Genomic DNA, 27661 nt, shown 5'->3' on the forward strand with positions numbered 1-27661 from the left:
CTTGATCCTTCCAGGTTGAGTCATTGACTTGAGGCTTTCAGTTTAGAAGAGGTTAATTACCTATGTGGCTTTGTGCTTAGGTGTAATGTGTCCCTTAATTTACGTGACTTTATGGACCAATGCATGGGAAATATATGTATACCGATATTAAAAAATGGGATATGATGCACAATGTGGTCACATTAGGCTTGACAATTCTTGACACGACCCGATAATCCGACACGACACGATACGAAATTAACACGTGTTCGGATCGACACGATAATGAATCGGATAACCCGATAAGCACCTGTTAAGATAACGAGTTGGTTCGGGTATACACGTGGGTAACACGATATACGATAAGCAAAATATTAATTTAATAATTTTATAACCCTAAAAAAATACTATAATAAATATATATTTTAATTTAACATTTTTATACCCCTAAAAACTATAATAATTATATGTATATATATATAATTAAATATTAAAAATTGGTGAGCATTGGATCGGCTTAAATATACATACCATTCAATTTCTTAAGTGTTATATGTACAAAATAAATAAATTTAAATCTACTTAATAAATATATATATTACCATTGAACTTGATGGGATACAAATTCTACAAAACTAATTTCAACGATCCAACCGTCAAACTTGTTTGTATATGCTTCGAGATCGCATCACCAAAAAATCGCAAAAAAATAAACATTCAGAGATCAAGTAACTGGCCAAAACTTTTTTACGGTTATCAACAAAAAATCACGATTTAACAGTTATTTTAACTCCAATTCTGATGATTTTTTACAGCTACACTCCTTGACCCTATATGAATACAATGAATAAACTAGATCTTCAATTTAAAATATTTACACTAATGGATACTACAAAATCTTATATTATACTTAATGAAAGTATGAATAAACTCTTAAGTGTTAGTGAATCTATTGTTTTGATCGGATACGCATTCTATGAAACTAGTTTCAAAGATCCAACCGTCAAACATGTTTGTACATACTTCGAGATCGCATACGCCAAAAATTGCAAAAAACAAACATTCAGAGATAAAGTAACAGAACAAAACTTTTCGACAGTTATCAATGAAAAATCACGATTTAACGGTTATTTTAACTCTGATTTTGATGATTTTTTACAGCTACACTCCTTCTCCCTATATGAATACAATGAATGAACTCGATCTTCAATTTAAAATATTTACGCTAGTGAATACCACAAAATCTTATGTTATACTTAATGAAAGTATGAATAAACTCTAAAGTGTTAGTGAATCTATTGTTTTGATGGGATACACATTATATGAAACTAATTTCAACGATCCAACTGTCAAACTTGTTTGTATATGCCTTGAGATCGCATACGCTAAAAATTGCAAAAAACAAACATTCATAGATTAAGTAACGGGACACAACTTTTCGATGGTTATCAACGAAAAATCATGATTTTACGGTTATTTTAACTCCGATTTTGATAATTTTTTTTACAGCTACACTCCTTGACCCTATATGAATACAATGAATGAACTCAATCTTCAATTTAAAATATTTACACTAGTGGATAAATCTTATGTTACGCTTAATGAAAGTATGAATAAACTCTTAAGTGTTAGTGAATCTATTGTTTTGATCGAATACGCATTCTATGAAACTAATTCCAATGATCCAATCATCAACATATTTGTATATACTTCGAGATCGCATACGCCAAAAATTGCAAAAAACAAACATTCAGAGATCAAGTAACGGGACAAAACTTTTCGACGGTTATCAACGAAAAATCACAATTTAACGGTTATTTTAACTCCGATTTTGATGATTTTTTTACAGCTACACTCCTTGACCCTATATGAATACAATAAATGAATTCGATCTTCAATTTAAAATATTTACACTAGTGGATCTTAGTGAAAGTATAAACAAACTCTAAATGTTAGTGAATCTATCGTTTTGATAGGATACACATTCTACGAAACTAATTTCAACAATCCAACCGTCAAACTTGTTTGTATATGATTCAAGATTGCATACGCCAAAAATCGCAAAAAACTAACATTCAGAGATTAAGTAACGGTACAAAACATTTTGATGGTTATCAACGGAAAATCATGATTTAACGGTTATTTGAACTCTGATTTTGATGATTTTTTATACAGCTACACTCCTTGACCCTATATGAATACAATGAATGAATTCGATCTTCAATTTAAAATATTTACACTAGTGGATACCACAAAATCTTATGTCATGATGATCGATAAAAATTGAGGATTTTGTAAAAGGAATAACATGCAAGCTTTGAGTTCTATTGGCAAGGTTTAAACTTTTGAGAAAGGCTTCACAACCTTGAAAATAAAAACTCTTCCATTTTGCATATCTTTGCACATTTAATAATTTGTAATAGACTAGTAGTGTATGAATGTTTGTTCATTAGGCTCTTATTTTCGAATGTAAATGTAGTACTTAAATGACAAATGTGTTTTAATGTTTTGAAGTAATATTTATGTGGCTATGTGTGGTATGTGTGTGGTATGTGCAATTTTTTTTAAAAAAAAAATATTTTTCTTAATGGATCATAACGGGTTGGGTCACTTTACGCGTTGGGTAAAATGACATGACCCGTTAAGGACCCGTTAAGATAATTGGTGTGACACAATACCATCCGTTAATATAACAGGTGTTACACAAAAACGACTTGAACATGACAGACAAGACCCGTTTGCCAGGCCTAGGTCACGTCATGGGTACATAATCTTCTTGCTATGATTTTGTTATTGGTCCAACTTTGTGCTTAATTCAAAAATAATAAAACGCATGTTCACACAAAAGTATTCATCCTTTTTTTAACCTAGCAAACAAATCATGTTTGTCGTGTTCGTTTCATATTTGTTATTTGAACAAATCGTATTGTATCAAATTTGTTATCTTAACGGATTCTTAACAGGTAACATTTTTTGATAAAAGACGATAAATTTCATTAAAAGCTCCAAGAAATTACAAAGGGATAACAATTACATTCCAGTTTCCTCAACTAATAAATCTGTAATGAGATCCAAAGTTATAATTGTTTCCCGAGAGAATAGCGGTATACTCTAGACAATGAGCAATGCCATTTGCTTGACGACGGACATGGATATAAGAAACTCAAATGACGTTGCCATTAATGCCTTTGTGTCTTCAATGATATTCCCAATCACAAACAGATTAGAAGAAGTGTCATGAAGAGCGGCTGGAGAGAATCGCTTTCAATAGTGAAGTTGTGAAGTCCCCTTTGCATTGCCAAAATTAAACCATCCCTGGCTACCATTGCCTCCGCTTAAAGAGGAGAAAAAAAATATGATCGTACCTTCTTATTGTTGCTGCCACAAAACCACCTCGATCATTCCTGATTATGATTCCAACTCCCCCCAATTTGAGATGATCATTCCACGCCCTGTCGATATTCACCTTCAGGAAAGATGCCTGAGGGCAAGTCCAGCGAATCGGCTGAGAAGAGGGAGCAGCAATCCATGACGGGAATGCTGACCTTCTGAATTCCGGCCACCAACCAAGGCAACAAGTCGTCACAATATCCGGAGACTCAGCTATTGAGAAATAATCTTTTTCATTAACCTTTGATAATAATACAACCTGTATATATACAAGTATATGGAAAACCATCTAACAAACTTAACTTTCTATCCAATATCTAAGTAGGATCTTTATTACCTACATTTACATTTATACCCTCAATATCCCCCTTCAAACTGAACTGAGGGTGCCGAAGTGCAAGTTTGGACCGGAGAAACAGAAATCGGGATTTGGACAGAGCCTTGGTACAAATATCAGCTACCTGATCCTGGGAGCAAACAAAATGCATAGAAAGGTCATTTGCCAAAACCTTTTCCCGGATGTAGTGATAGTCCAATTCAACATGCTTAGTGCGAGCATGGAAAATAGGATTCTTGGCAAGAAAGATAGCCGATATATTGTCACACCACAGCCGTGGTACACAGGGTAGTGGAAGACCAATATCACTAATAAGTTTGCATATCCAAGATAATTCGGCAGTAGTGTTAGCCAACGACTGATATTCAGCCTCTGTAGAGGACCGAGCCACGGTGGATTGCTTCTTAGCACTCCAACTAATGATAGAATACCCCAGAAAAATGCAGAAACCACCAGTTGAACGGCGATATATGGAGTAGCCTGCCCAATCAGCATCGGAATAAGCAGTGATATAGGGTGGTGAAGAACTTTTAGAAAACCAAAGTCCACACTCAATGGATCCCTTGAGATAACGCAGAATGCGTTTCACAGCTTGAAGATGAGACATACGAGGACAATGCATAAACTGGCAAACAAGATTCACTGCAAAAGAGAGATCGGGCCGAGTCCATGTGAGATACTGAAGAGCACCAACAAGAGATCGATATTCAGTAGGATCATCCAAGAGAGGAGAAGAGTGATCAAGATTTGATGTACTCAGGGGAGTGACACAGGGTTTGGCACCATCCATTTTGGCCTTGTGCAACAGGTCCAAGATGTATTTCGACTGAGAGATGAAAATACCCTGAGAAGAACGCTTGACTTCAATGCCAAGAAAATAATGTAAAGAACCAAGATCTTTGATGGGAAAGAGAACACTGAGTTGATCAATAACATGCTTGCAGGCTAAAGAAGAAGGGCCTGTGACAAGGATGTCATCAACGTAGACAAGTAGAAACACCAAGTGAGGATCCTTCTTAACAAACAATGAATGATCCGATTGTGAGCCAACGAATCCCAAGGAGAGTAAGGCACCATGTAGTTTATCATACCAAGCTCGAGGAGCTTGTTTGAGGCCATACAACGATTTATGAAGTCGGCAAACAGAGTCAGGTTGTGTAGAATCCTGAAATCCTGGAGGTTGTTGCATGAATACAGTTTCTGTAAGAGTACCATGCAGAAAAGCATTGCTGACATCAAGTTGGTTGAGAAACCAATCATATTGAGCAGCCAAAGTGAGTAAAAGACGAATGGTGACAGGTTTGGCAACAGGACTGAAAGTCTCTGTGTAGTCTAGCCCTTCCTGTTGATGAAAACCCTTTGCAACCAATCGGGCCTTATACCGATCTATAGATCCATCAGGCTTGCGTTTGATACGAAATACCCACTTGCAACCTACTAAATTTTGAGAAGGAGAATAGGGAACCAAGGACCAGGTACCATTATTGAGAAGAGCGTTGAACTCTTCTTGCATTGCCTGTCTCCAGTGGGAATATTTGGATGCCTGATGATAGGTAGTAGGAACAAAGTCAACACTAAGATGAGATGGCAGAGTATGTTTAGTTGCAAGCAAGGCTTTAGGTTTGAAGATGCCAGATTTGGAACGAGTCTGCATAGGATGAAGGTTGAGAGAAGAAGAGGTCAGTGGTATAGATGGGATATGTGGGTGTTGGGATGAAATATGTGCAGAAGAGGAATTTGGTAAGGAAGGTGAATTTGGAGATATATGAAGGTTTTGGGATGGAAATGTAGATGGGGGATGAGATGAAAGTGGGAAAAGAGAGGTATGGGGTGATGATGACTGGGAAGTTTGAAAAGAATTGAATGTGAGATGAGATGGTATTGTATGTACTGGTGAGGAAGATATAGGCTGAGAGGATGCAACGGGTAAAGGATTATGGAAAGGGAAATTGTGCTCATCAAAAATGACATGCCGGGATATATAGATTCGGTGAGATAAAGGATCCAGGCATTTATACCCTCTGTGATTTAAACTGTACCCCAAGAAAACACAATGTTTGCTCTTTGGTTCTAGCTTAGAGGTAGTGTAAGGCTTCAGCCAAGGAAAACAACTACAACCAAAGACTTTGAGAGAAGCATACGCTGGAGCTTTCTTGAATAAAGATTCCCATGGAGATACAGTATGAGCAGTAGGCATCCGGTTGATGAGATAAACTGCTGTAGAAAATGCATGATCCCAATATCGATGTGGAACTTTAGATACTGTCAATAGAGTACGGGCAATTTCAACAAGATGTCGGTGCTTGCGCTCAGCACACCCATTCTGCTCAAGGGTGTGAGGACAGTTGAGTTGGTGTGTAATACCATGGTCAAGTAAGAACTGTGAGAACTTGGAGCTTAAGAATTCTCCACCAGAATCCGAACGAATAGAGATAACTTTGACACCCAACTTATTTTCAATAAGAGACTTGAAGTGAACAAATGTAGAAAGAACATCAGATTTGAACTGCAAAGGATAAAGCCAAGAATACTTTGTATAGTCATCAACAATGATCACATAGTATCGAAAACCATGTACAGAAGAAATAGGAGCTGGTCCCCAGACATCCATGTGAAGAAGCTCTAAAGGCTTGCTTGTAGTACAAGAACTAGAAACAAAAGGAAGCTTAGAGCTTTTGCTTACAGCACAATCTGAACAGAAAGTGTTATTCATAGTATGACACATAGAAATACATGAAGTAGAAGCCAATTTATTTAAAATTTTGGTAGATGGATGGCCAAGTCTCTTGTGCCAAAGATCCTGAGAAGCCATTGTTGTAGCAGCAAACAAGTGTGGAGAACCAGGAGCAGGAGACGAAGGATGAAAAGGGTAGAATCCATCACGAACTGGTCCACTAAAAAGCATCTTCCCTGAAGAAATATCCTTCACAGTGAAGTGAAAAGGATAAAGATGCATGGAACACCAGTTGTCAAGAAGAAATTGATTCGCAGATAATAAATTTTGCTTTAAATCAGGCACATGAAGAACATTTTTCAACTGAAAACAATGGTGATCAGTATTTAAAGAAGAAGAACCAGAGTGATGAATGGGCAAACCTTTGCCATCACCAATGTAGACCTGCTCAGGACCACGATAAGGCTCAGGATTTTGCAGATTTGTGTAGTTATTTGTCATGTGAGAACTGGCGCCAGAATCAACGAGCCAAGTAGGAGCAGATGAAGTAGAATTAGTATGAGCAACCATAGCAGAGTGAGAAGAAGATCCAGTGTAGCTAGGATTCATGCGTTGGGGACAGTCAAAAGCTTCATGATCATATTGACGGCATATTTGGCAAGAAGGACGTTTGCCAGAGAAGGACCGACCACCACGAGAAGAGCGCTGATTATTCGACCGGTAATAGGTGCGTTGAGAGTTGCCTCTGAAATTGCCCCTGCCTTGGAAATTTCTAGGGTTTGAAGAACTGCCACGATTTTGAGAGTAAGTAGAAGAACGACCTTGAGAGAAAGGCTGTGAAGAATAAACCGGAGCAGTGAAAGCCTGAGGAGCCATAGGTGGTGTGGGAAGAATACCCGTAGAAGAATTAAACGCCTGGAAAGGAGCAGTGAGAGGCGATTTCTTGAGATTATTCAACTGAATTTCTTTACTCAGAAGAAGACCATGCAGTTCATCAATGGTAGTCGATCCGATACGAAATTAAACAGCATCAACAAAGGAGTCATACTCCGATGGTAGGCCATGAAGTGTGACAGAAATAAGCTCGGAATCGGCCACCGGAGCGCCAGCACTGGCAAGAGCATCTGCGATTTCCTTAATTTGTTGGAGAAATTGAGCAGCAGTAGATTCACCTTTTGTAATTGTGCGTAGACGCGATCGAAGATCATGAATGTGAGATTGAGAAGCAGCACCCAATCGTGACTCCAATTTTGCCCAAAGTTCGCGAGAAGAATTAACTCCAACAGTGTAAGGAATTAGGGTTTCAGACAATGTGGAATTGAGCCAGATGAGAATGTTTTGATCATTTTCATACCAAGAAACATAATCAGGATTGATGAGAGACGTGCGATTGCCAGAGTCATCCAATAGCATTTGAGACGGCGGAGGCGTTGAGCCATCAACAATGCCGGTGAGATTGTAGCGGCGAAAAATTGGAGCAAACAAAGCACTCCAGGTAAGGTAATTGGTAGTGGTAAGCTTAATTGGTACCATAGATCCAATATTTTGAATTGTGATGGAGGAAGTCACCGGAGGAGAGACCGTGACAGAGGACGGAGGTTGATGACCATGAGTAGTAGAGTCAGACGAAGAAGCAGGAACCGCCATTGATGCACAGAGTTAGGGTTTGGGAGATCAAGACGGCGATCACAAGTAGAAGAAAGGAAGAAGAAAGGTCGCAAGGCGGTGAAGCGTGTTTGGATCAGGTCGTAAGACAGAAGGCGGTTGATACCATATTGAGAAATAATCTTTTTCATTAACCTTTGATAATAATACAACCTGTATATATACAAGTATATGGAAAACCATCTAACAAACTTAACTTTCTATCCAATATCTAAGTAGGATCTTTATTACCTACATTTACATTTATACCCTCAATATCAGCTGCATCGTTCCACAATCGGTTGTTCCTAGCTCCCTTGAAGCTCACAATCAGCGAGCTTTGGTGAGAACACGTGTAACAACCCGATTTTACGATTTTTTTAATTTTTAAATGTGTGAATTGTTCAAAATGCCTCTATAGGGGAGATCCTTGATTTTCATTGACCGTCATTTTGTGATGCGTATGAGCTATTATTTAATAGTATTCTTGAAGTACTCGACGATACGAATGCGTAGGCGCAAGCGGAATCGAATTCGGAGTTACGACGAAGATTTTGTAGAACTACGAATCCGAAAATACTTTTGTAAAAATTACTAATTATATATATATATATATATTTATATATCATGATTATTATATTGTTATATTATTATTTTAATAATTTTTTGTGGATATTTTATTATTTTAATAATTTATATTTAGTCTGTGGGGCCCACACATCCCAAACTCTCCACTCTCTTCTTGCCACGTTTCCTCTCTTCCGCCACAATCTTGGACTCTTTCTAACTCTCCCAGCTCTCATTTCTCTCGCTCTCTGATCTGTCTCGTCCTCCCTCTGCAACACCGAGACCACCACCATTACCACATTACATCGACAACTCCGACAAGTTGCATCTCCCAACCTAGACCTCCACCACCGTCTGACCCTTCGCATCTCGAACCAAGGCCAAGACTATGGAGTCCCGATATCTTGACAGTGGCTACACCACTGTTCATTTTCTTCCCTGATAAGTTCTTGGCGAACCCTCAAGATTTTTTGTGTAAGGTAAGCCTTGAAATGATGTAGGTTGACCTAGATCACAGTGTCATGTCGTTTTTGGCCTCATTATAACGTTTGACATAAAGAAACACCTTGGGAGCTTTTATCCAGTTTTCCGACGAAGGATCTGGCGGTTTTCGAGCCTTTTTAGGCCAATCCGGCCACGGCCGAGGAACCTAATGGTATATTTCGATTCCTCATTTCTTGGGCTTTAATTTTATATATTGGATAACCAAGTTTAGTGAAGTTTTGTGGTTGATCAGAGCTAGGCTTTATTCCGGGTCAACTCGACTTGAGAGAGAAAGAGAGAGAAAAAAAAAGCTAAGATCCGCGACCCGAATTCGACCTGGTTCCTTAATGGAATTAGAATATTCTTGGAATATTCTTGAATTATTCCTTGTGTGGACTTTCGAAATTTTCTCGGAAACCTTCATAGGCTAATATCGACATCCCGAGTCCGTTGTTGACATCCATTTAGTGAAATTCCGAAGTTTTAACATAGTTGACTGTCGAGGCGGTTCGGTTGACTGTTGACTTTTTACGAAAAATTACTCGGGACCTTTCTTAGCGTATTTCGACTCCCTGATTCCAAATTCGCACTCTGTTTTCTCAAATTTAATTGTTTTAGTGGAATTTTACTAATGAGTTTCGATATTATGCTTAGGTGTGATTAATTACTATCGAAGACTCCGGCTTTCCTAGTTCGAATGGCTGCTTCCTCACAAGTATCAGTGAGTATTTGTTTGTTAGTATTTGTGAGTGTGTCTTTTCTTTTATTAATGAATTTTTTACGCGATTACCATAATTAAATTAATGTTTATAAGAAATGTCATATTGTTGAGAAATTATGAAATAATCCTACGGGATGCACATGTAAGCTTACTATAAGGAGATGCCTTAATTAAATTTACGGCTATGAATAGTACTATGTTGATTAGAATTATCGAATTATCGATTTACCATTACATGATTTTAATTACATTATCTGATCATCGTGTGGTACACTGGTGTTATTACTCGCCCAGGCCAAGGCCAGGCTTCACGTGTATGTTCACATTGCATAGTATGCTCACTTTGGATCCATTGTAGGTGCCAATCCTGTCTTAGATTGCTATAGGCAATTATGACTCGTATGTGATGCACATAACACCAATCTTCATGTGATTGTAGTATTCGAGCGTAAATTATTATTACACCTAGTCATGTTCATGTCAGAATATCTCTACATGAACTTGTGTATCAACATATGTCGATGAGCACTCGATATGATATGTTTGTTTATGCAAGATTATGTGATATCAGTCGTTATGTGTTTATTTATGCAATATTACGATGTATGCCATTCTTGGAATATTGCAAGCTACGTTAAGTATTTTCATACTGTACATAGTATGTATATTTGGAAACTATACTTGTTTGATGGCGAGGGGTTATTACGTTTTTAAAAAGCTTTTTATTTTTAGGCCCACTTACCTTGTTTTTCACCCCTCCAGATTTTAATAGCAGAGCTTTCGTGTTGACGAGGATTCTTGGCAAAAGTTGGTATAGGTGAGTACCTTCGATGGTATAATTCTCATTCTAGTTTTTTTGTACTTTACTTATGTTCTGACATCACGTGGGAAATGAGTTCATTCCCGCTCACAAGCGCAGTCTTACATTTAGACACTTTTATATTTAAATTTACTCACATTTCTACATAACTACACTTTATGGCTTTGTCACCGTTCTGGTGTCAACCAGCACAGCTCAATTTGGAGTCTAAATGGACATTCCGGGTTGTGGTGTTTTAACCTGAAGACGAGAGGGAATAGGAAGACACCGGTCTTCCCATATTTTCACACAATCGGCCCTACCAATTTGCCAACAGGATCCCCTGTTTATGATAGTCCTACCTCTATACACACTCTTCCAAAAAAAAGGAGTTCCCATCTTTTGTAACCACATCTAGTAAAGAACATTGGGGATGGTACTTGGCTTTTGGGACCCGTGCGACAATGGATGATAGCAACCTGACTTGTTTATGGTTTGATTTGAAATTTGTTATTTTCGTGTTGGGTTAATGGATCGCCTAATGTATAAACCTATCAAACAGGTCGTGCTCTCATCGTTTTATGTCAAATCCGTTATCTTAATGGGGTGACTCGATAATGATTCGACTCGTAACGGATTCTTAATAGGTGATTCGATAACGACCTGACGTGTTAATAGGTTAACCCAAAACCTATTACTTTCATATATTTTCTTGTCGAGTTAATAAGTCGTGCTAACAATTATTTGATATTATGTGCATATATATGTTGCATAAAATTAAATTACATATTTTTGTCATAAATATATGTCGTTTTGATTTTTGCCTTCTAAGGATCTTCCCCGTTAGGGTTTGTCATTTATGCTCTATTTCAGACATGATTTTTTATTTTATATTTTTTTTATTTTTTTGGAATCTTCGAATATGATTTATTTGTCAAGAAAACTAATAAAAAGAATTTCAAAACTTTAAATTTTAATAAAAAATCATCCATTAATTTTATTTAATAGTTAGGACAAACCCAACATAAAACCACCCCAATAAAATTGTCCAAGACCGAGTTTCCAATTTTACCCTGACACTGTGTTTATTTGTTTCGTTTCACTTCATACGAAAAGAGATAAAAGCTTTGTACATTTTCTACAGATCTCATATTTCTTTTCTCTATGCAATTTTCCCGTTTCATCACCCCAGTCGCCAATCTTTTTCTCCATTAAATCAATGAGATCTCACTTGATTCTATAGCTCTCTGATTGACCAGGTAATTTGCTCTTCAAACTAAATCAAGATCCAACTCTTCATTCGCCATGGAAGGAGTTTGGATCAAAACTTGAACTTTGGGCTCAAGAAAGAAGCTGGCCCAAAAGGAGGCCCGAAGGGAAAGACAGTCGAGGCCCCAATCAAAGCCCAGAAGGCAGAAAGGGCCTTTTCTGACTTGGTGCAGCTCATGAAGACCCCTTGCTTACCTACCCAAAGGCCAAGTGGTATAGACTGACCAGCTACATAGCCCATAAAGTGCTTTATGATGGCAGTACATGTAAAAAAGCTGATAAGTCATCACCCTTCAAACCACATTCGGGCAAGGTTGCTGCTACAGGAGACCAAGCCAAGTTGTCTATATAAGAAGAAATAAAAACCAGGAATAAGGACACTCAATCAAACAAACAAATGCAAGCATAAACTCTGCTCAAAGCCAGATATGCCTTCAAAACAAAGCTGTAGTCAGCCAAAGCATTCATCCCTCTCGGGACAAGCCTTCATCCCTCACGGGATAAACCTTCACTCAAACCCTTGTAATAGCTCTGCTACCTTGTTCAACCTTGCTGTAGTATCGATCCATTTTTTGTAAATCTCTCTCCCTCCCTGAAGCTTTCATACCCTTGATAAACCACAAAGATAGGAACCTGCAAGACGATCAAGCTTGCCCGACAAGGTTAAACCTTGCCCGACCTTCTTTGTTTTTGTCTTTTCATTCATTAGCCTAGCAATATGTTGTATACTTCCAGTTATATTCAAGTAGTTATTTCTAGCAAAATGACTATTAAAAGGCTTTCTCAGTACTTGGATCCGATTTGAATATATCGTCAGTGTTCAAACCAGATCCAAGTCCTAAGCCCTCGGGCATGTAAATCTGATTAGTTAAAAGTCCTTGGCCTCAAGGCATAAAAAAGAACCTTATGTAGACTTAACCCATCCATGACAATCCTTGATAAACGAGAAGTCCGAAGTTACTTGGGGTGCAAGTAATCGACCTACCTCTTAGTCTTATTGCTATTACATTATAATTATCATAGAACGCTCAAGCATGGGAAGGATTCTAATAGGAAGCCTCAAGGCCTACACCTAAGGCCCCACGAAGGCACCTATTTGGATTCATCCCATTCTGCGGTCTAGAACGTTTGAGTATAAGAACGAACTCTAATGGGAAGCCTCAAGGCCTACACTTAAGGCCCCACAAAGGCACCTATTTGGGTTCATTCTACCTCTCAGACTCGGGTAATCAGAAGTGTAATAGTTATAAAGACTCATGCATTCACGAGAACAAATATGATGTGTTCGAGCACTGGTTTAGTTGTCGATAGGAAGCCTCAAGGCCTACACCTAAGGCCCCACAAAGGCACCTGTTATAACTAACATGGTTTCTCGGGTATATACATATACAACCAAAACTTGACATCTATTTCACATCTGCCATACTAAAGATGGCAGTGGCACGCCTGAGCACTTAAAAGTTAACCTTGATTGTGAGCCTCAAGGCCTACACCTAAGGCCCCACGAAGGCACCTTTCAAAGTTAACTCTGTCCTTCTCTTTCAGCCTTGCCCGACGAGTCTTGCCCGAAGAGTCTTGCCCGAAGAGTCTTGCCCGACGAGACTTGCCCGACAAAGCCCGACAGCGAAGCAGAAGCCCGACAGCAGCCCTCAACCGGCGCCAACCTCCCGGGGAGCTGTGTGCTCGTCGGCCAGGAAACATCCCCAACAGAAATTCCTGATGCGAACAGAAGGGAAGGCCAAGCTTCGGCCTCCTCCAACGCCTTCTCCTTCATGTCGAAAGGGTGGAGGGAAGTGAAGTACTCGGCCGACGCAGATCTTCTATTGATGAAGCACCAGCCAAACTAGTTCAAGAGACGTCGTTCGATCGCGAGCTCGAGAGCCTCTTCAAGTTCAACTTCCTGCCGTTGTTGGCGGGGATTCGATCATTGGCATTGCAGTCGACCGAGATAGCCTTCATAAAAAAGTTGCAGTCCCATGTCGAATCTTTCTTCCTATATTTTGTGAAAATGGGTTTTACTGTTTTATTGTGGAATTTGAGTTCAATTTTGTGTTTTTGGAATGCCATTTTGGGTTTTAGGCTGATTTAAAATGGGTTTTCCAAAGTTGTATCAACGGGGAAAGGATTCGAGGTTTAAGAATATAAAAAAAGATGTGATGATGCTAATAGTTGCTTTTGCCACATTTTGTTATGAGCTTAAAAGTTTGAAATGAAGATGAAAGTGAATAATTTGATTATGATGACTTGTCAATGTCTTTGGATATTTTGTAGCATTGTCTAGTCTCAAAGGTCATACGCATATCCAGTGTTCTAACTTCTTATTTGAGTCACCTGTGCCTTATATTTTTATTATTTTGTCTCATGGGATAGCCCAGTTCCAGGATTGTAAATCTGATAATATTTTTATCATAGATTTGCTTGTCTCGACAACTTTAGATTATACTAATTTGGAAAGCTTGCAAAAAAGTCCCCGTTGGTAAAATATGGTATCTTTATTCTTGGCACATTGGGTGTTTTATGAGGGAAATTCCATATCAAAGGGCCGAAAGAGGTTAGTTGATTACTTAGGGAGCTGCACTATTTCCGACATCTATTTGGTGTTTTATGAGAGAAATTCCAAAATTTATGACATTTCTCGAATAATAGTACCACATCTTAAGACACAAAAAACCATAAATCACTCTCCTCTTAGATCCTCTATAATAATGCATATTCATCTATCGGTTCAGTTTTAGAAATAGTACTTAATTTTTTGTTTGATTTCATAAATAGTGTCTATTTGTTCTTCCAGTTTCATAAATAATGTTTACTTATTGGTCCAGTTTCATAAATAGTGTCTAGTTCTTGATTCAGTTTCATAAATAATGCTTAGTTCTTGGTTCAGTTTCATAAATAGTGTTTCTTTTTTGGTCTTGTTTCATAAATAATTTCCACCTATTGGTTTTGTTTTAGAAATAGTGCCTCATTTTTTATTTGGTTTCATAAACAGTGTCTATTTATTGGTTTAGTTTCATAAATAGTATCTTCTTATTGGTCCAGTTTCATAAATAGTGTCTAGTTCTTGGTCCACTTTCATAAATAGTGTCTAGTGTTTGGTCCAGTTTCATAAATAGTGGCTTAGTTCTTGGTCCACTTTCATAATAGCAACTAAGTTCTTGGTCTAGTTTCATAAATAGTGCCTAGTTCTTGGTCATGTTTCATAAACAGTGCATAGCAATTGGTACAGTTTCATAAATAATATCTCTTTCTTTGTCTATTTTCATAAATAGTATCTTTTTCTTGGTCTAATTTCATAAATAGTTTCCACCTATTGGTTTAGTTTTAGAAATAATGTATCATTCTTGATTTGGTTTCATGAATAGTGTATACTTATTGGTCCAGTTTCATATATAATGTCTCCTTATTTTAAGGAGAATTAGAATGATATGCTCTAATAAAAAATATATATATACGGTCAATAATGGTATCATTTGACAATTTGACAACATAAGCATCTAGACATCCTGCTAGTATACATATACCCCGGATTTTACTAAGTTCGTCCTTTTAAATATGGTTAAAATAACAAAAAATTGTAACTCAGTTGGTTAAAAGCATTTCACATTTACTCTCGAAATCTGGAGCTTGTCCCTCAATATCTATAATAGAAGAAAGAACAAAAGATATGGTAAAAGTTATAATTCATACATGATTATGTTTACTATTTGCTATAATTACACAAGAGGTTTATGTCTTTGTAATTGTAAGATGCCGTTAGCTCTAACTCTCAAGATATTTTCCAAGGCAACATAGTCTTTAGATGACATAAAACTTGAAGAGGTAACATGGACTCCATCCATGTTAATTTTCACAAACACACCCTTTCCACTGGTTTCAACTGGTTTACCATTAGGAGCTAATTAATTACATTGGGTGTTGATTTGTATCCTTAAGAAAATGTTTAACTTATTTTAAATTTTTATGTGATTGTTAGGCTTTAATGAGGCAATGGCATATTCATAAATAAATGAAAGTTTAATTCTAAATAATTCTAACAGGTCTAACGGAAGCTAGGGGCATGGCTGGAAAAGAAAATTTTATTTTGCATGTGGGGTTTTATTGTTGGGCTGTTTTCTTTTAGTTTTTGTCATTTTTATTAAAATTTAAGTCTTTTTTATTAAATAAAGTTAATAGATGGTTTTTGGTTAATAAAAAGTTTGGAGAAGCTCTTTTTATTAAGATTCCCTTATTTGGCCCTTTGTTCTGCAATGAAAATTGGTGTATATTGGAAAGGATATGATACTAAACTTCCATTTTTAAATTATACTAAATTCTTAAGAGTATCTCCAAGCTTTCTATCCCTTAATTTCCCCAATTATCTTTTTTTTTTCCGTCACTATATCATCTCCCTTTATTTTTTTATTCCGATTCTCTCCTCCTTTCTCATTCTCTCTCTCTCTCCCTCTCAGGAGAATCTCATTGCTTCGTCACTTCACCCTTTTTTGTCCGGCAGTGTCAAAACATTTGGTAAATTTTTATGTAAAAGTGTTTTGATTGTGTATAATGGCAAACAAGATATGATACTAAACTTCCACTTTAAATTATATATGCTAAATTCTTAGAGCATCTCCAAACATTCTCTCTCTTCAATTCCCAAATTTTCTTTGTTTTTTTTCCGTCACTCTATCATCTCTCCCTTTTTTTTTCCATCCGATTCACTCATCCTTTCTCATTCTCTCCCCCCCCCCTCTCTCTCTCTCTCTCTCTCTCTCTCTCTCTCTCTCTCTCTCTCAGAGTTGAGGGAATCTCTTGCTCTGTCACTTCACCCTTTTTTGGCTGCCATTACGCCCTCCGTCGTTTGTCACTCAACCACTCCGCCCTTCACCATCTGCCACTTTGCTACTTTGCCGTTAGATCCACCACCACTGGTCCACCATGGTATCATATCGACTTTCACAAGTCCATTGTATATCATACAAAACCTACCATCATCGTTTCATCGTTGCAATCTACAGTAGATAAACAGTGGGACAATGTCTTCGAATAATGGATGGATGGTTAGAGCTGGCCGTGGTTGGGGGTTAGGTGTGGTCGCTAAAGTGTAGTAGGGGGTGGAGGATGGTTTCGTTCGATACAGTAGACTAGTGGAGGCGGCGGGCATTAGACAATGTAGTGAGGGTAAAGATTGTCTTTTTATTTAAAAAACAAATTGAGGGTATTATTGAATTTTAGAAAGTTGTATTAAAAGGTATATTATTCACTTTGCTTCTGATAAAAACCTGGGAGTTTTAACAAGGTCGCGGTACTGTTCACTTTAACGAAAAACCACATTTTTAACTAAAAAGTCAAACATTGTACTATTCACTTTACCCTTTATTTTGTCCTTATCGTGAAAACTCAAAGTTTTCAAGCCCTTTTCATTAATTTTCCTTAAAACCATTGATTTGATAAGCGTGGTATACCTTGCTTATGCTTTTTTATTGATAACTAGTGATTGGCCCCGTAGGACAGTGTCTTCGAATAATGGATGAATGGTTGGGGGTGGCCTTGGTGTGGTGGCTGGAGGTTACGTGTTGTCGCTAACGTGTTGTCAGGGGTGGAGGACGGTTGTGTTTGATATAGTGGACTAGTGGAGGTGGAGGACATTGGACAATGTAGTGACTGTTGTAAATTTTCCTAGTTTATATGTGATTGTGTAAATCCTAGATTATCTTTGATTCTAGTTATCTTTTCCTATTACAACTTCTATTCCTTGGGGATGAAGGAATTTCTTCTCACTTTACTACTATAAATAAAGGCACTATGTAGGAGGGATAACACACACATTCCCCTACAATTCTACAAACACATCTCAATCTCTCTACCCTTGCCGCCGGCCCCCTTTAACCTTGTCAGATAAAATAGGCTATAACACGTTATCAACATGCTTCTACTGTTGTGCTTAGGAATTTGACAAGGAGATTTTCTGCATCAAACCAGTTCATCCATATCATCACGCAATCAGGTTCTTTCAAAACAACGGTTTTTATCTCGATATTTTTGCGGCCCTAATAGCATGAACATTCACCATAATACATGACCCAACTTTATGTCTTTCGAATTTTAGATTCTACATAAATTGTGTATGCATTATATTCATAATAGTTGAATTATGTGAATTTGATATTTGCCATGAATTGCATCAAATATATGTACATGCATTAAAATTATTGAATTGCATATGCATTAAATTGAATTATATATGAATTGAATTGAAAAAAAAAAAAGAAAAAAAAAAGAAATCAGAAATCACAATCTGGGTTTTTTGAACCCATGACCTCGCGCCTTGAACCAAGTCTGAAGCTTGGATGGTCGCACCGAGCCAAGCACCAAGTCCCCAAGCTGGAGCCGCATGCTTCAGGTTGAAACCTAGAAACCCCGATGCCTTCCACGGCGTCTCCACCATTGTAGGTTGGCTTGCAGCCTATCCTCACACCATGGGTCACCATGTTTGATGGCCTGAAGCTTTTCCCCGACATCGATTGACTCAGATTCGATTAAATCTCATCAGATTTTTCTAAAAACCAGATTCGAATTTCTAGGGTTTTACGAAAACGTATTCTTTCAATCTCCATTCATCTTCGAGGTCTTCGACGACCCATAGACTCGCCCTGAGCACCATTGTCTTAAAGCACGACCGCCTGAAGCGGTGGTGTCGACTTTCTCCCTTGGCGAATGCACCCAGCTATAACTGGGGTGACTTTGGACCTAACCCGAGCCTTATTGGGCTCTATTACTTGGCCTGCTTTCTTTTTTTTTTGGTTTGGCCCACACAAGACACCAGGCCGAGGGCTATGGTGTGCCCAAATGCTACGACCGACTAGATCACGTCTTCCCCTAGGCTTGGCTCATTTTTCTTTCAAGGTAGCCCGTTTGCTACCTTGGGCTTGAACCCCTATATGGGCCACTATCTCTTGGGCCCAGCTGTTTCCTTCGGCCAGTAAAAAAAAAAGCTTTTTTTTTCCTCCCCATGGGCCTGCAACCTGCACTCGAGACACCCCAGCCTAATTTTTTGGGCCTGGGCTACACGGACCGAAATTGCTCAGCCCACCCATTGGCATTGGTCTATATTTTTGGGCCTTGAGCTTCGATTGTTTAATAATTTTTAAACAATTTGGGTTTTATATTTTTTCACCCACACTTTAAATTTGGCCCAAAGTCCAAATAATTAATTCAATTTTAATTATAGACCCGAAGTTCTATTTGCATACTTTCTTGTTGCATATTTATGTGTATATATTTGTGTTTGCATGCAGGAACATATGAACCTGAAGTTCATAAATTATTTTGAAACCTGAAGTTTCTTAAAAACATGACTTGTTTGAAAACCTGAAGTTTTCACTTAAAAACATCACCTATGAAAACCCGAAGTTTTTTTTATGCAAAATTAAACCAATACATGTCTATTAGAACCTGTATGTTCTACTCCTATGTGAATGGATTGATCTTTCTCCATTACGCTACCACATCTTGTCCATCTATTTTGTGATAGGAACATGTCGAATTTGAACAAACTTGACTTCACCGCTTTGGAAACGTCTAGAAGGAACTATCTCAAGTGGGTTCAATATGTGAAGCTCCACCTCATTGCAAAGAACTTGTGTCCCGCCATTGAAGAAGAGACAGACAACCCTGTTGGCGAGGCTGAAAAAGCCAACGCTATGATCTTTATCCAAAGACATATCCATGACACCTTGCAAACTGAATACCTTGCTCAAGAGGATCCACGTGCACTATGGGTCGCTTTGGCTGATCGTTTTGATCACCAAAAGGACATATTCTTGCTTAAAGCAAGACATGAATGGCAGCATTTGCGCTTCCAAGACTTTAAGTCTGTGAATGAATATAATTTTGAAGTTTGTCGAGTCCGATCACTTCTCAAGTTTTGTAATGAAACTTTGATCGAAGAGGATCTCCTGGAGAAGACCTATTCGACCTTCTCTGCTTCTAATATTGTCCTGCAACAACAATATAGAGCTCGGAGTTCACTAAATTCTCAGATTTGATCTCTGTTTTACTTATTGCTGAAAAGCAGAACCAGCTGTTGATGAAGAATCATCAAGCTTGACCTACTACGACGACTGTTATGCCTGAAGCACATTATAGCACAAACCAAAGCCCAAAACACGAAAAAGGCATGGTAGGGGCGGCCAGAAGCCAGAAACGCTCAAATCTTGCTCCTAGGGCCCCGAACTTCAAGAATAAGGACAAAGCACCTGAAACCATAGATGCGGACATGTGCTATCGCTGTGGTTCAAATGACCATTGGTCCCGTGTTTGCCGAGCTCCCCAGAAGGTTGTAGCTAAATATCATTCTCATCGTAAAAAGTATGAATCAAACTTTGTGTAAGTGGACGAACCGGAGACTACAAGGATGGAGGTTTCTGATTTTCAAGAGGATACTACCCCTATAGAAGACTAGAATCTTAGACATAAACAATTTTAGTTAGTTAAAATTGCACAATGGGGCCAAATTCCACCTAGTGGCCAAACCCTCATTTGCTTTTGGTTGATTTTTGAACAATTTTTCTTTATGTTTGGATTATTTGTTGGTGATTTGTTTTTGGATATTAAGTTTTAATTAATTACCATCCTTGAATAAATGAAATTATTTTGAATTGCTATTTGTTTTTATAACTTTTATGACCGATTCAAATTAATTTTTCATTCTAGGTATGACTAGTGGGGAAGTTAGTTGTCTAGCAGATAGTGCAACCACGCACACCGTATTACATGAACGCATCTATTTCACTAATTTCATACCTAAGAATGCACCTCTGACAACCCTCTCAAGCCTATCAAACCTGATAGAAGGATACGGTAAAGCACTGATAATGTTGTCCAATGGTACAATATTGACCATTGCTGAGGCACTATATTCTTCACATTTTGGAAGAACGTTGTTAAGTTTCAAGGACATTAGAGATAACAATTACCACGCTGAAACCCGCGTAGAAAACATAGTTGAATTTCTGTGCATAACTTCCTACGAATATGGCCAGAAGCGTATTCTAAAGAAGATGGAGCGTATCCCGATTGGTTTGTATACTATGGCCATATGCCCCTTAGAATGCCATTATGTGGCCGACCCTACTACTGAGACTGCACATGAAATTACACTTTAGCATGATTATTTGGGAGATCCTGGATGAATAGTGATGCGCCGAATCGTCAAATCATCACACGAGCATCCACTAACCCGAAGTTTAGGTTTGATACAAAGAATCACATGTCAAACATGTTCCATGGGAAAGCTTATTACTTAGCCTTCTTATGACAAAATTCGTTCGAATTCTCCTATTTTTCTACAACGGATTCAGGGGGACATTTGTGGACCGATTCCACAAATTGGTCACATGTGTGCTTGTTGTCCATAAGGAACGTTGCATTCTCCAAACTGTTGGCTCAGATTATCAAGCTCAGGGCTCACCACCCTAATTATTCGATCAAATCTATTTGATCGGATAATGTTGGAGAATTCATATCTAAAACTTTTGATGACTATTGCATGTCGATTGGGGTTGAAGTTGAACATCCTGTACCCCACGTTCAAACCCATAACGGCTTGGCAGAGGTTATCAACATTGCACGCAGGAAAGTTGGTTCGCCTAAAGCCTATTGCGACACAACCATTCATTGCCATTTAGTTGGTTACCGGATACGAACCTGACATATCCCATCTGTGCATCTTTGGTTGTGCAATATATATGTTGATCTCGCTGCCCTTACATATAAAAATGGGGCCTCAGCGAATGATGGGAATCTATGTCGGATATGATTCTCCTTCGATTATTCGTTACTTAGAACCTTTGACAGGCAATCTGTTTACAGCTCATTTTGTGGATTGTCACTTCTATGAGACAGTCTTTCCATCGTTAAGGGGAGGTAAGAACGTCAACATTCCTGAAGAACGACACGAATTATCTTGGATGACCCATATTTTGCCTCATTTAGATCCCCGCACCATTCAGTCTGAAACTAAAGTGCAACACATATTAGATCTTCAAAGCATAGCTCAAAGCATGCCAGATGCTTTCACCGATCTAGCACGCGTGCCAAGATCACATATTCCAACTACGAATGCGTTTGCAAAGATGGATGTACCAAATGTACGACTGACTTTCCTCCTGGAGGCTTGAGGCACTAATCTTGGTGATCCACATACATTAACGGCTTGCCAATCATCTGCCCCTATAAAAAAGCGTGGCAGACCCCTTGGTTCAAAGGAATCACACCCCCCGAAGAGGAATCCACGACACAAAGTTCTGACGAGCCTACCGTGAATCCGACTATCGCTTACTCATTTTATCCAACTCATAAGGAAATTCTAGATTATGGAAGTGTCCTTGAAGAGACGAATCCCCCTCTCGAGAATCGTGAGATTTCGGTCTATTATGCTAGCTTAGATGATGTATGGCGTAGAAATGAGGTGATTGTTGACGATGCATTAACATATGGAGTAGTAACTGGGATCATGTTGAGCAATGACATTGAACCGCATTCTATTGATGAATGTTGACGTAGAACTAATTGGTGAAACTGGAAACAAGCAATCCAAGTCGAACTCGATCTGCTTGCAAAACGTATGGTGTTTGGACTTGTAGCTTCTACTCCTCCACATGTGAAGCGTGTTGGCTACAAGTGGGTTTCGTTTGAAAGCGTAATGAGAAGAACGAAATTGTGAGTTACAAAGCTCGTCTTGTTGCACAAGGCTTCTCACAACGCCCCGGGATTGACTATGATGAAACTTATTCACCCATTATGGATGTGATTACTTTTCGCTACCTTATTAGTTTGGTAGTTTCTGAAAAACTGAGTATGCAGCTTACGGACGTAGTAACCGCGTATCTTTATAGGGATCTTGTTACAGAAATTTATATGAAAGTTCTCGAAGGACTTACATTGACTGGTATAAATATTTCTAAACCTCGAAACACGTTCTCAATTCGGCTGAGACGTTTACTCTATGGTTTGAAACAATCTGGAAGAATATGGTATAACCGTCTGAATTAGTATTTGACTAGTCAGAGATATGTGAACAACGAACTATGCCTTTGTGTGTTCATTAAGAAGTCACATTCCGGATCAGTATATGTCGATGACATGAATCTCATCGGAACTCTTGAAGAGCTCGCAAGAACTACCGCGCACCTGAAGTCGGAAGTTAAGATGAAAGATCTAGGTAAGACTTGATACTGTCTCGGTCTCGAGATAGAGCATTGTTCGGATGGAATCCTAGTATATCAATCGAACTACACCCAAAAGGTGTTGTGCCGCTTTAATGAGGATAGAGCAAAGCCTTCGAGTACTCCTATGGTCGTTTGATCGCTAGATGCAAAACAAGATCCCTTCTGTCCAAATGAGGATGATGAAGAGATTTTGGAACCTGAAGTTTCTTATCTAAGTGCAATAGGCACTTTATTGTATTAGCTCAATGCATTATACCCAACATCTCATTCGCTGTTAATCTTTTGGCAAGATACATTAATGCAACAACACGCAGACACTGGACTGGCGTGAAAGACATATTTCGTTACCTCAAGCGTATTATGGATTTGAGCTTATTCTATCCCTATGGATCCTCGAGTGATGTCGTACCCCCTCTTTCTCGAGTCGATTCTCGCCTTGTTGGTTATGCTGACACAGGATACTTGTCTGATCCGCACAAGGCGCGTTCTCAAACAAGCTATGTCTTTACTATTGGAGGCACCGCAATCTCTTGGAGGTAAACTAAATATACCTTAGTTGCCACTTCATCTAACCATGCTGAAATTCTCGCCTTACATGAAGCAAATCGGGAATGCTTTTGGTTAAGAGCAGTTATGGGCCATATTCGAAGCTCCTGTGATCTTTACCCCGCCGTTGATGTCCCAACGATGATCTTTGAAAACAATGCAACATGCATCGAACAGCTCAAGAAGGGTTACATCAAAGGAAACAACACCAAGCACATTGCGCCGAAGTTCTTCTTTTCACATCAACAATAAGAGTATCAGAAGATTGAAGTCATGTAAATCCGTTCACAAGACAATCTGGTCGACCTTTTCACCAAATCACTGCCGAAGACGACGTTTTAGAAGCTTGTTCATGGAATTGGTATGTGTAAACTTTCTAAGTTGTAACATTGCTATTTCTCTTTGGAATTGTGTCAAACTCAGGGGGAGTATTCTGAAGAATAATTGCTTGATCTTAATGTACTCTTTTTCCCTACGATTAGGAGCATTTTTCCCATTGGGTTTTTGCTACCTAACTAGGTTTTAACGAGGCACTCACCTTGAGCTGGTCATATCCCTGATAACGTCCCGTAAATGTTTCTTTTAACTTTGCATTTCTCACACATTTTTCCTTAGACTATGCATTTTGTCCCTACTCAAGTTTTTGCCATAACCTTAGGGTTTTTTTTAGTGAGACTCACTTACTTATGCAAGTTCCAACCTTATTAAGGATAAGCGTTGTTCCTTAGAATCAGTGCCGACGAGTCAACTTCCTCAACTTCTGCATGACGTTGAATCTACCTTGAGTATTTACACACTCAAGGGGGGGGGGTGTTGTAAACTTTCCCAGTTTATATGTGATTGTGTAAATCTTAGATTATATTTGATTTTAGTTATCCTTTCCTATTACAACTTGTATTCCTTGGGGATAAAGGAATTTCTTCTCTCCTTTTACTACTATAAATAAAGGCACTATGTAGGAGGGATAACACGCATATTCCCCTACAATTTTACAAACACATCTCTCTCAATCTCTCTACCCTTGCCGCCAGCCCCCTTTAACCTTGTCAGATAAAATAGGCTACACCAGTGAAGGTAAAAATTGTTTTTTATTTAAAAAAATGTGAGGGTATTATTGAATTTTAGAAAGTTTTATTAAATGATACTATTCATTCCGCCTTTTTGACAAAAAAAAACATATTTTGAGAAGTATGGTATACTCTGCTTCTTATTTTCTACTATTAGAGGGATCGCAGTTTTTGAAAAAGAAAAAAAAAACAATCTTTTTGGGTGCCTAAATTAAAATTTTTTTATATAAAAATAATATTATGCAAATTAAATTTGTAAACTAAATTTAATTTTGACAACTCCAAACTTGACCTTCCAGGAAATATCTATACTGATATTAAAAATGGGATATGATGCACAATCGATTAATTTAAGACTTTATGGATCAACTGTATGGGAAATATCTGTGCTGATATTAAAAATGGGATATGATGCACAATGTGGTCACGTCATGGGTACATATTCTTGCTGTAATTTTGTAGTTGGTCAAACTTCATGCTGTAATTAAAAAATATTAATTCGCATGAGTGTTTACACGCAAAAGTATTCATCTCGATGCTCCAAGCTTGATTTTTCCCTCGCTCACCATCACTTGTATCCAATACAGTATATTTTTTTTGTTTTTAACATATAACCCAATTTACCGACAACAAATATCCCTCTTTCTTATTATATAATTTTTTAGAGTGGACAAACAGATCGTGTTCGTGTCATAATCGTTATTTTAACGGATCATATCGTATCAAATCAATTATCTTATCGGGTTCTTAATAAGTAACCCAATAACGACCAGGCTCGTTAACATGTTGTCATGGAACCTGTTATTTGCGTGTAGATTAATGTGTCGTGCAAGAAATTGTCATGCATAATGTCTAGACCTGACAAACGGATCGTATTCGTGTCGTTCTTGTGCCATATTTATGATTTTAACGGATGATTCTATAACAACTTGACTCATTAATGAGTTCTTAATACGTGATTTGATAACGAACTAACTCATTAACAAGTTGATTTGAAGCCTATCATATATAGTCTCTCTATTTTGCCTGCTTTCTAAGAAACCTCCCCCGTTAAGGCTTGTGTTCTAATTGGTTTATATTGGAAATAAAAAATAGCGGTACATGCATCGGCTTTTACTTTAAGCAAGTCGAAACAACTTTATTTTATTTTATTTTTAAATTATCTTTAATTTCCCTTTGTTTTCTGTTTCTTGTTTCCCACATTTTGGTCATGAATGATAATTAATATAATCACGATCATAATACTAATGATATCACAAAGACTGCAATTACGAAATACAGAAAAGTCAAAGGCCAACTCAGTCTCTCCATTTCAATGATCCGAGGGCTTAATAAATTGGAAGCTTAATTGGAAAGGTTGCACACGGCAAAAGGCAGAAACTAAAAGTAATGGTCCCATGTGTTAAGGCCGTGAAGACTGCAATTTGCAAGCAGCTACCCTCCTCTCCCTCTTACTTACATGTCACCATAAAACTCACAACCAACGCGTTTGATCCTTCACCAACCATTTTCAAAACCCCAAATAATTACACATATATAAAACCTATCTCTCAAACCTTCTCCAACTTACCACCACCACCTCTTGCTTCTCTCTACTTTTCTCTCTAGATCTTTCTTTGTGATCGATTACGAAGTTATGGAGGTCGGCGCGTATAGCTCGAGCGGTAAAGAGCATTTATCATCAACCCCGCATCGAAAATCAGATCAAGAGTTCGGCTCTCGTTATGCCCTTCTAAAGAGAGCTGATGAAGATCACAAAGTAATAACTCAATCTAAAGCAACGGAAGTTGGAAGAGCTTATGGCGTTAGTGCTAAACAGAATTTGTCCTCAAACCGGCACCGTCGCTCACAACAAGAGTTTGGCTCTCGTCCTGCCCCTCAACTGAATCAAAAGAGAGTTGATGATCAAGAGCATAAAGCAATAAACCAATCTAAAGTAATGGACGGAGGAGAAGCTTATAGTATTGGTGCTAAAGAGCACTTATGCTCAAACCCACGTCGACGCTCACAGCAAGAGTTTGACTCTCGTCCTGCTCTTCATTTAAATCAGAAGAAAGTTCAAGACCCCAAAGCATATGAATCCAAAGTTGTAGCAGCGAATAAGCCTAAGCCTGTGTGGGATTGTGGCAGCTCACTGTACGACTCGTTCGAGCTCGACTCGTTCAAACGCCAACTCGACTCGGCCATATCATGCAGAACCATGTCAATGCCTCATTTGTCCGACCGCCGAGCTCCTCCTCCTCCGCCACAACCAGCCACCACAGCCTCCACCAAGAAACCCTCATCAAATAAGCTCTCTCGTTCGATTCAAAAGCTCCTGCGCTCTGTGTTCAAGCCTAATAATAAACCAAGTAATAATAACAATTCTGGTGTCGTTCTTAGAGCCCAAGATCATCAGCAAGCAAATATCAAGGATGGATTTTACGTTGTCTACGACACAACAGGTGCACTTACGACAATTCAAGAAGTGGTTCCTCACGAGTTTGATTTCGGTGGCCTCTCCCCCGAGATTGGGACGTTGGTCAGAAGAACTGGATCGGAGCGATTTACAGCTTCTAGTACTGCTAATATTGGTATTTCATGTGCTTAATTAATATTTTTATTAAATATAGCTGTAGAATATGAATAATACGAATTTTTACACACACACACACACACTTATATATATCCTATGTGTGTGTCGGTATGTAATACGTTTTTTACCTTTTTATGTACATAGTATGTTATAGACCATTTTTTAAATTATTTTTACAAATCATGTGATGTGTCATTAAAAAATAAGCACCTTAATTAATACGTAAATAATAATCCAATCATTAACAATTAAGTCATATGTTTGCAAAATTTGATCTAAATAATTGATCTCCCAAACATTACACTTTTTAATATAGTATAATATTTTTTTTTTCATGGATATGTAGATATATAGTATATTGGTTCATTAGTTTGGTTCATTAATTTGGTTCTCATGTTAATAT

The 27661-nt window shown here is 38.1% G+C and overlaps 1 protein-coding gene and 1 long non-coding RNA gene across 3 annotated transcripts; both read left to right on the top strand.

The window, feature by feature from the left end:
• The first annotated feature begins 8860 nt into the window (after nt 1–8860).
• LOC126626900 (uncharacterized) lies at nt 8861–11901 on the top strand. Of its 2 annotated transcripts, XR_007624809.1 has the most exons (4): nt 8861–9070; nt 9151–9246; nt 9729–9795; nt 10558–11901. It is a non-coding gene; the product is annotated as an uncharacterized LOC126626900 (long non-coding RNA). The 2 variants fall into 2 exon arrangements; XR_007624808.1 differs by having other exon boundaries at nt 8861–9246.
• A 14170-nt stretch (nt 11902–26071) lies between these two features.
• Nucleotides 26072–27441, top strand: LOC126627528 (uncharacterized). Its single transcript, XM_050297114.1, has one exon. It carries the CDS (start codon nt 26320–26322, stop codon nt 27271–27273), a length of 954 nt encoding a protein of 317 aa, XP_050153071.1. The 5' UTR covers nt 26072–26319; the 3' UTR covers nt 27274–27441.
• The last annotated feature ends 220 nt before the right edge of the window (nt 27442–27661 follow it).

This window comes from Malus sylvestris, chromosome 6 (assembly GCF_916048215.2).
Source record: "Malus sylvestris chromosome 6, drMalSylv7.2, whole genome shotgun sequence".
Taxonomy (NCBI): domain Eukaryota; kingdom Viridiplantae; phylum Streptophyta; class Magnoliopsida; order Rosales; family Rosaceae; genus Malus; species Malus sylvestris.

Coding starts and splice junctions, on each gene's coding strand:
- LOC126627528 (XM_050297114.1), top strand. CDS start 26,320: ATGGAGGTCGGCGCGTATAGCTCGAGCGGTAAAGAGCATTTATCATCA.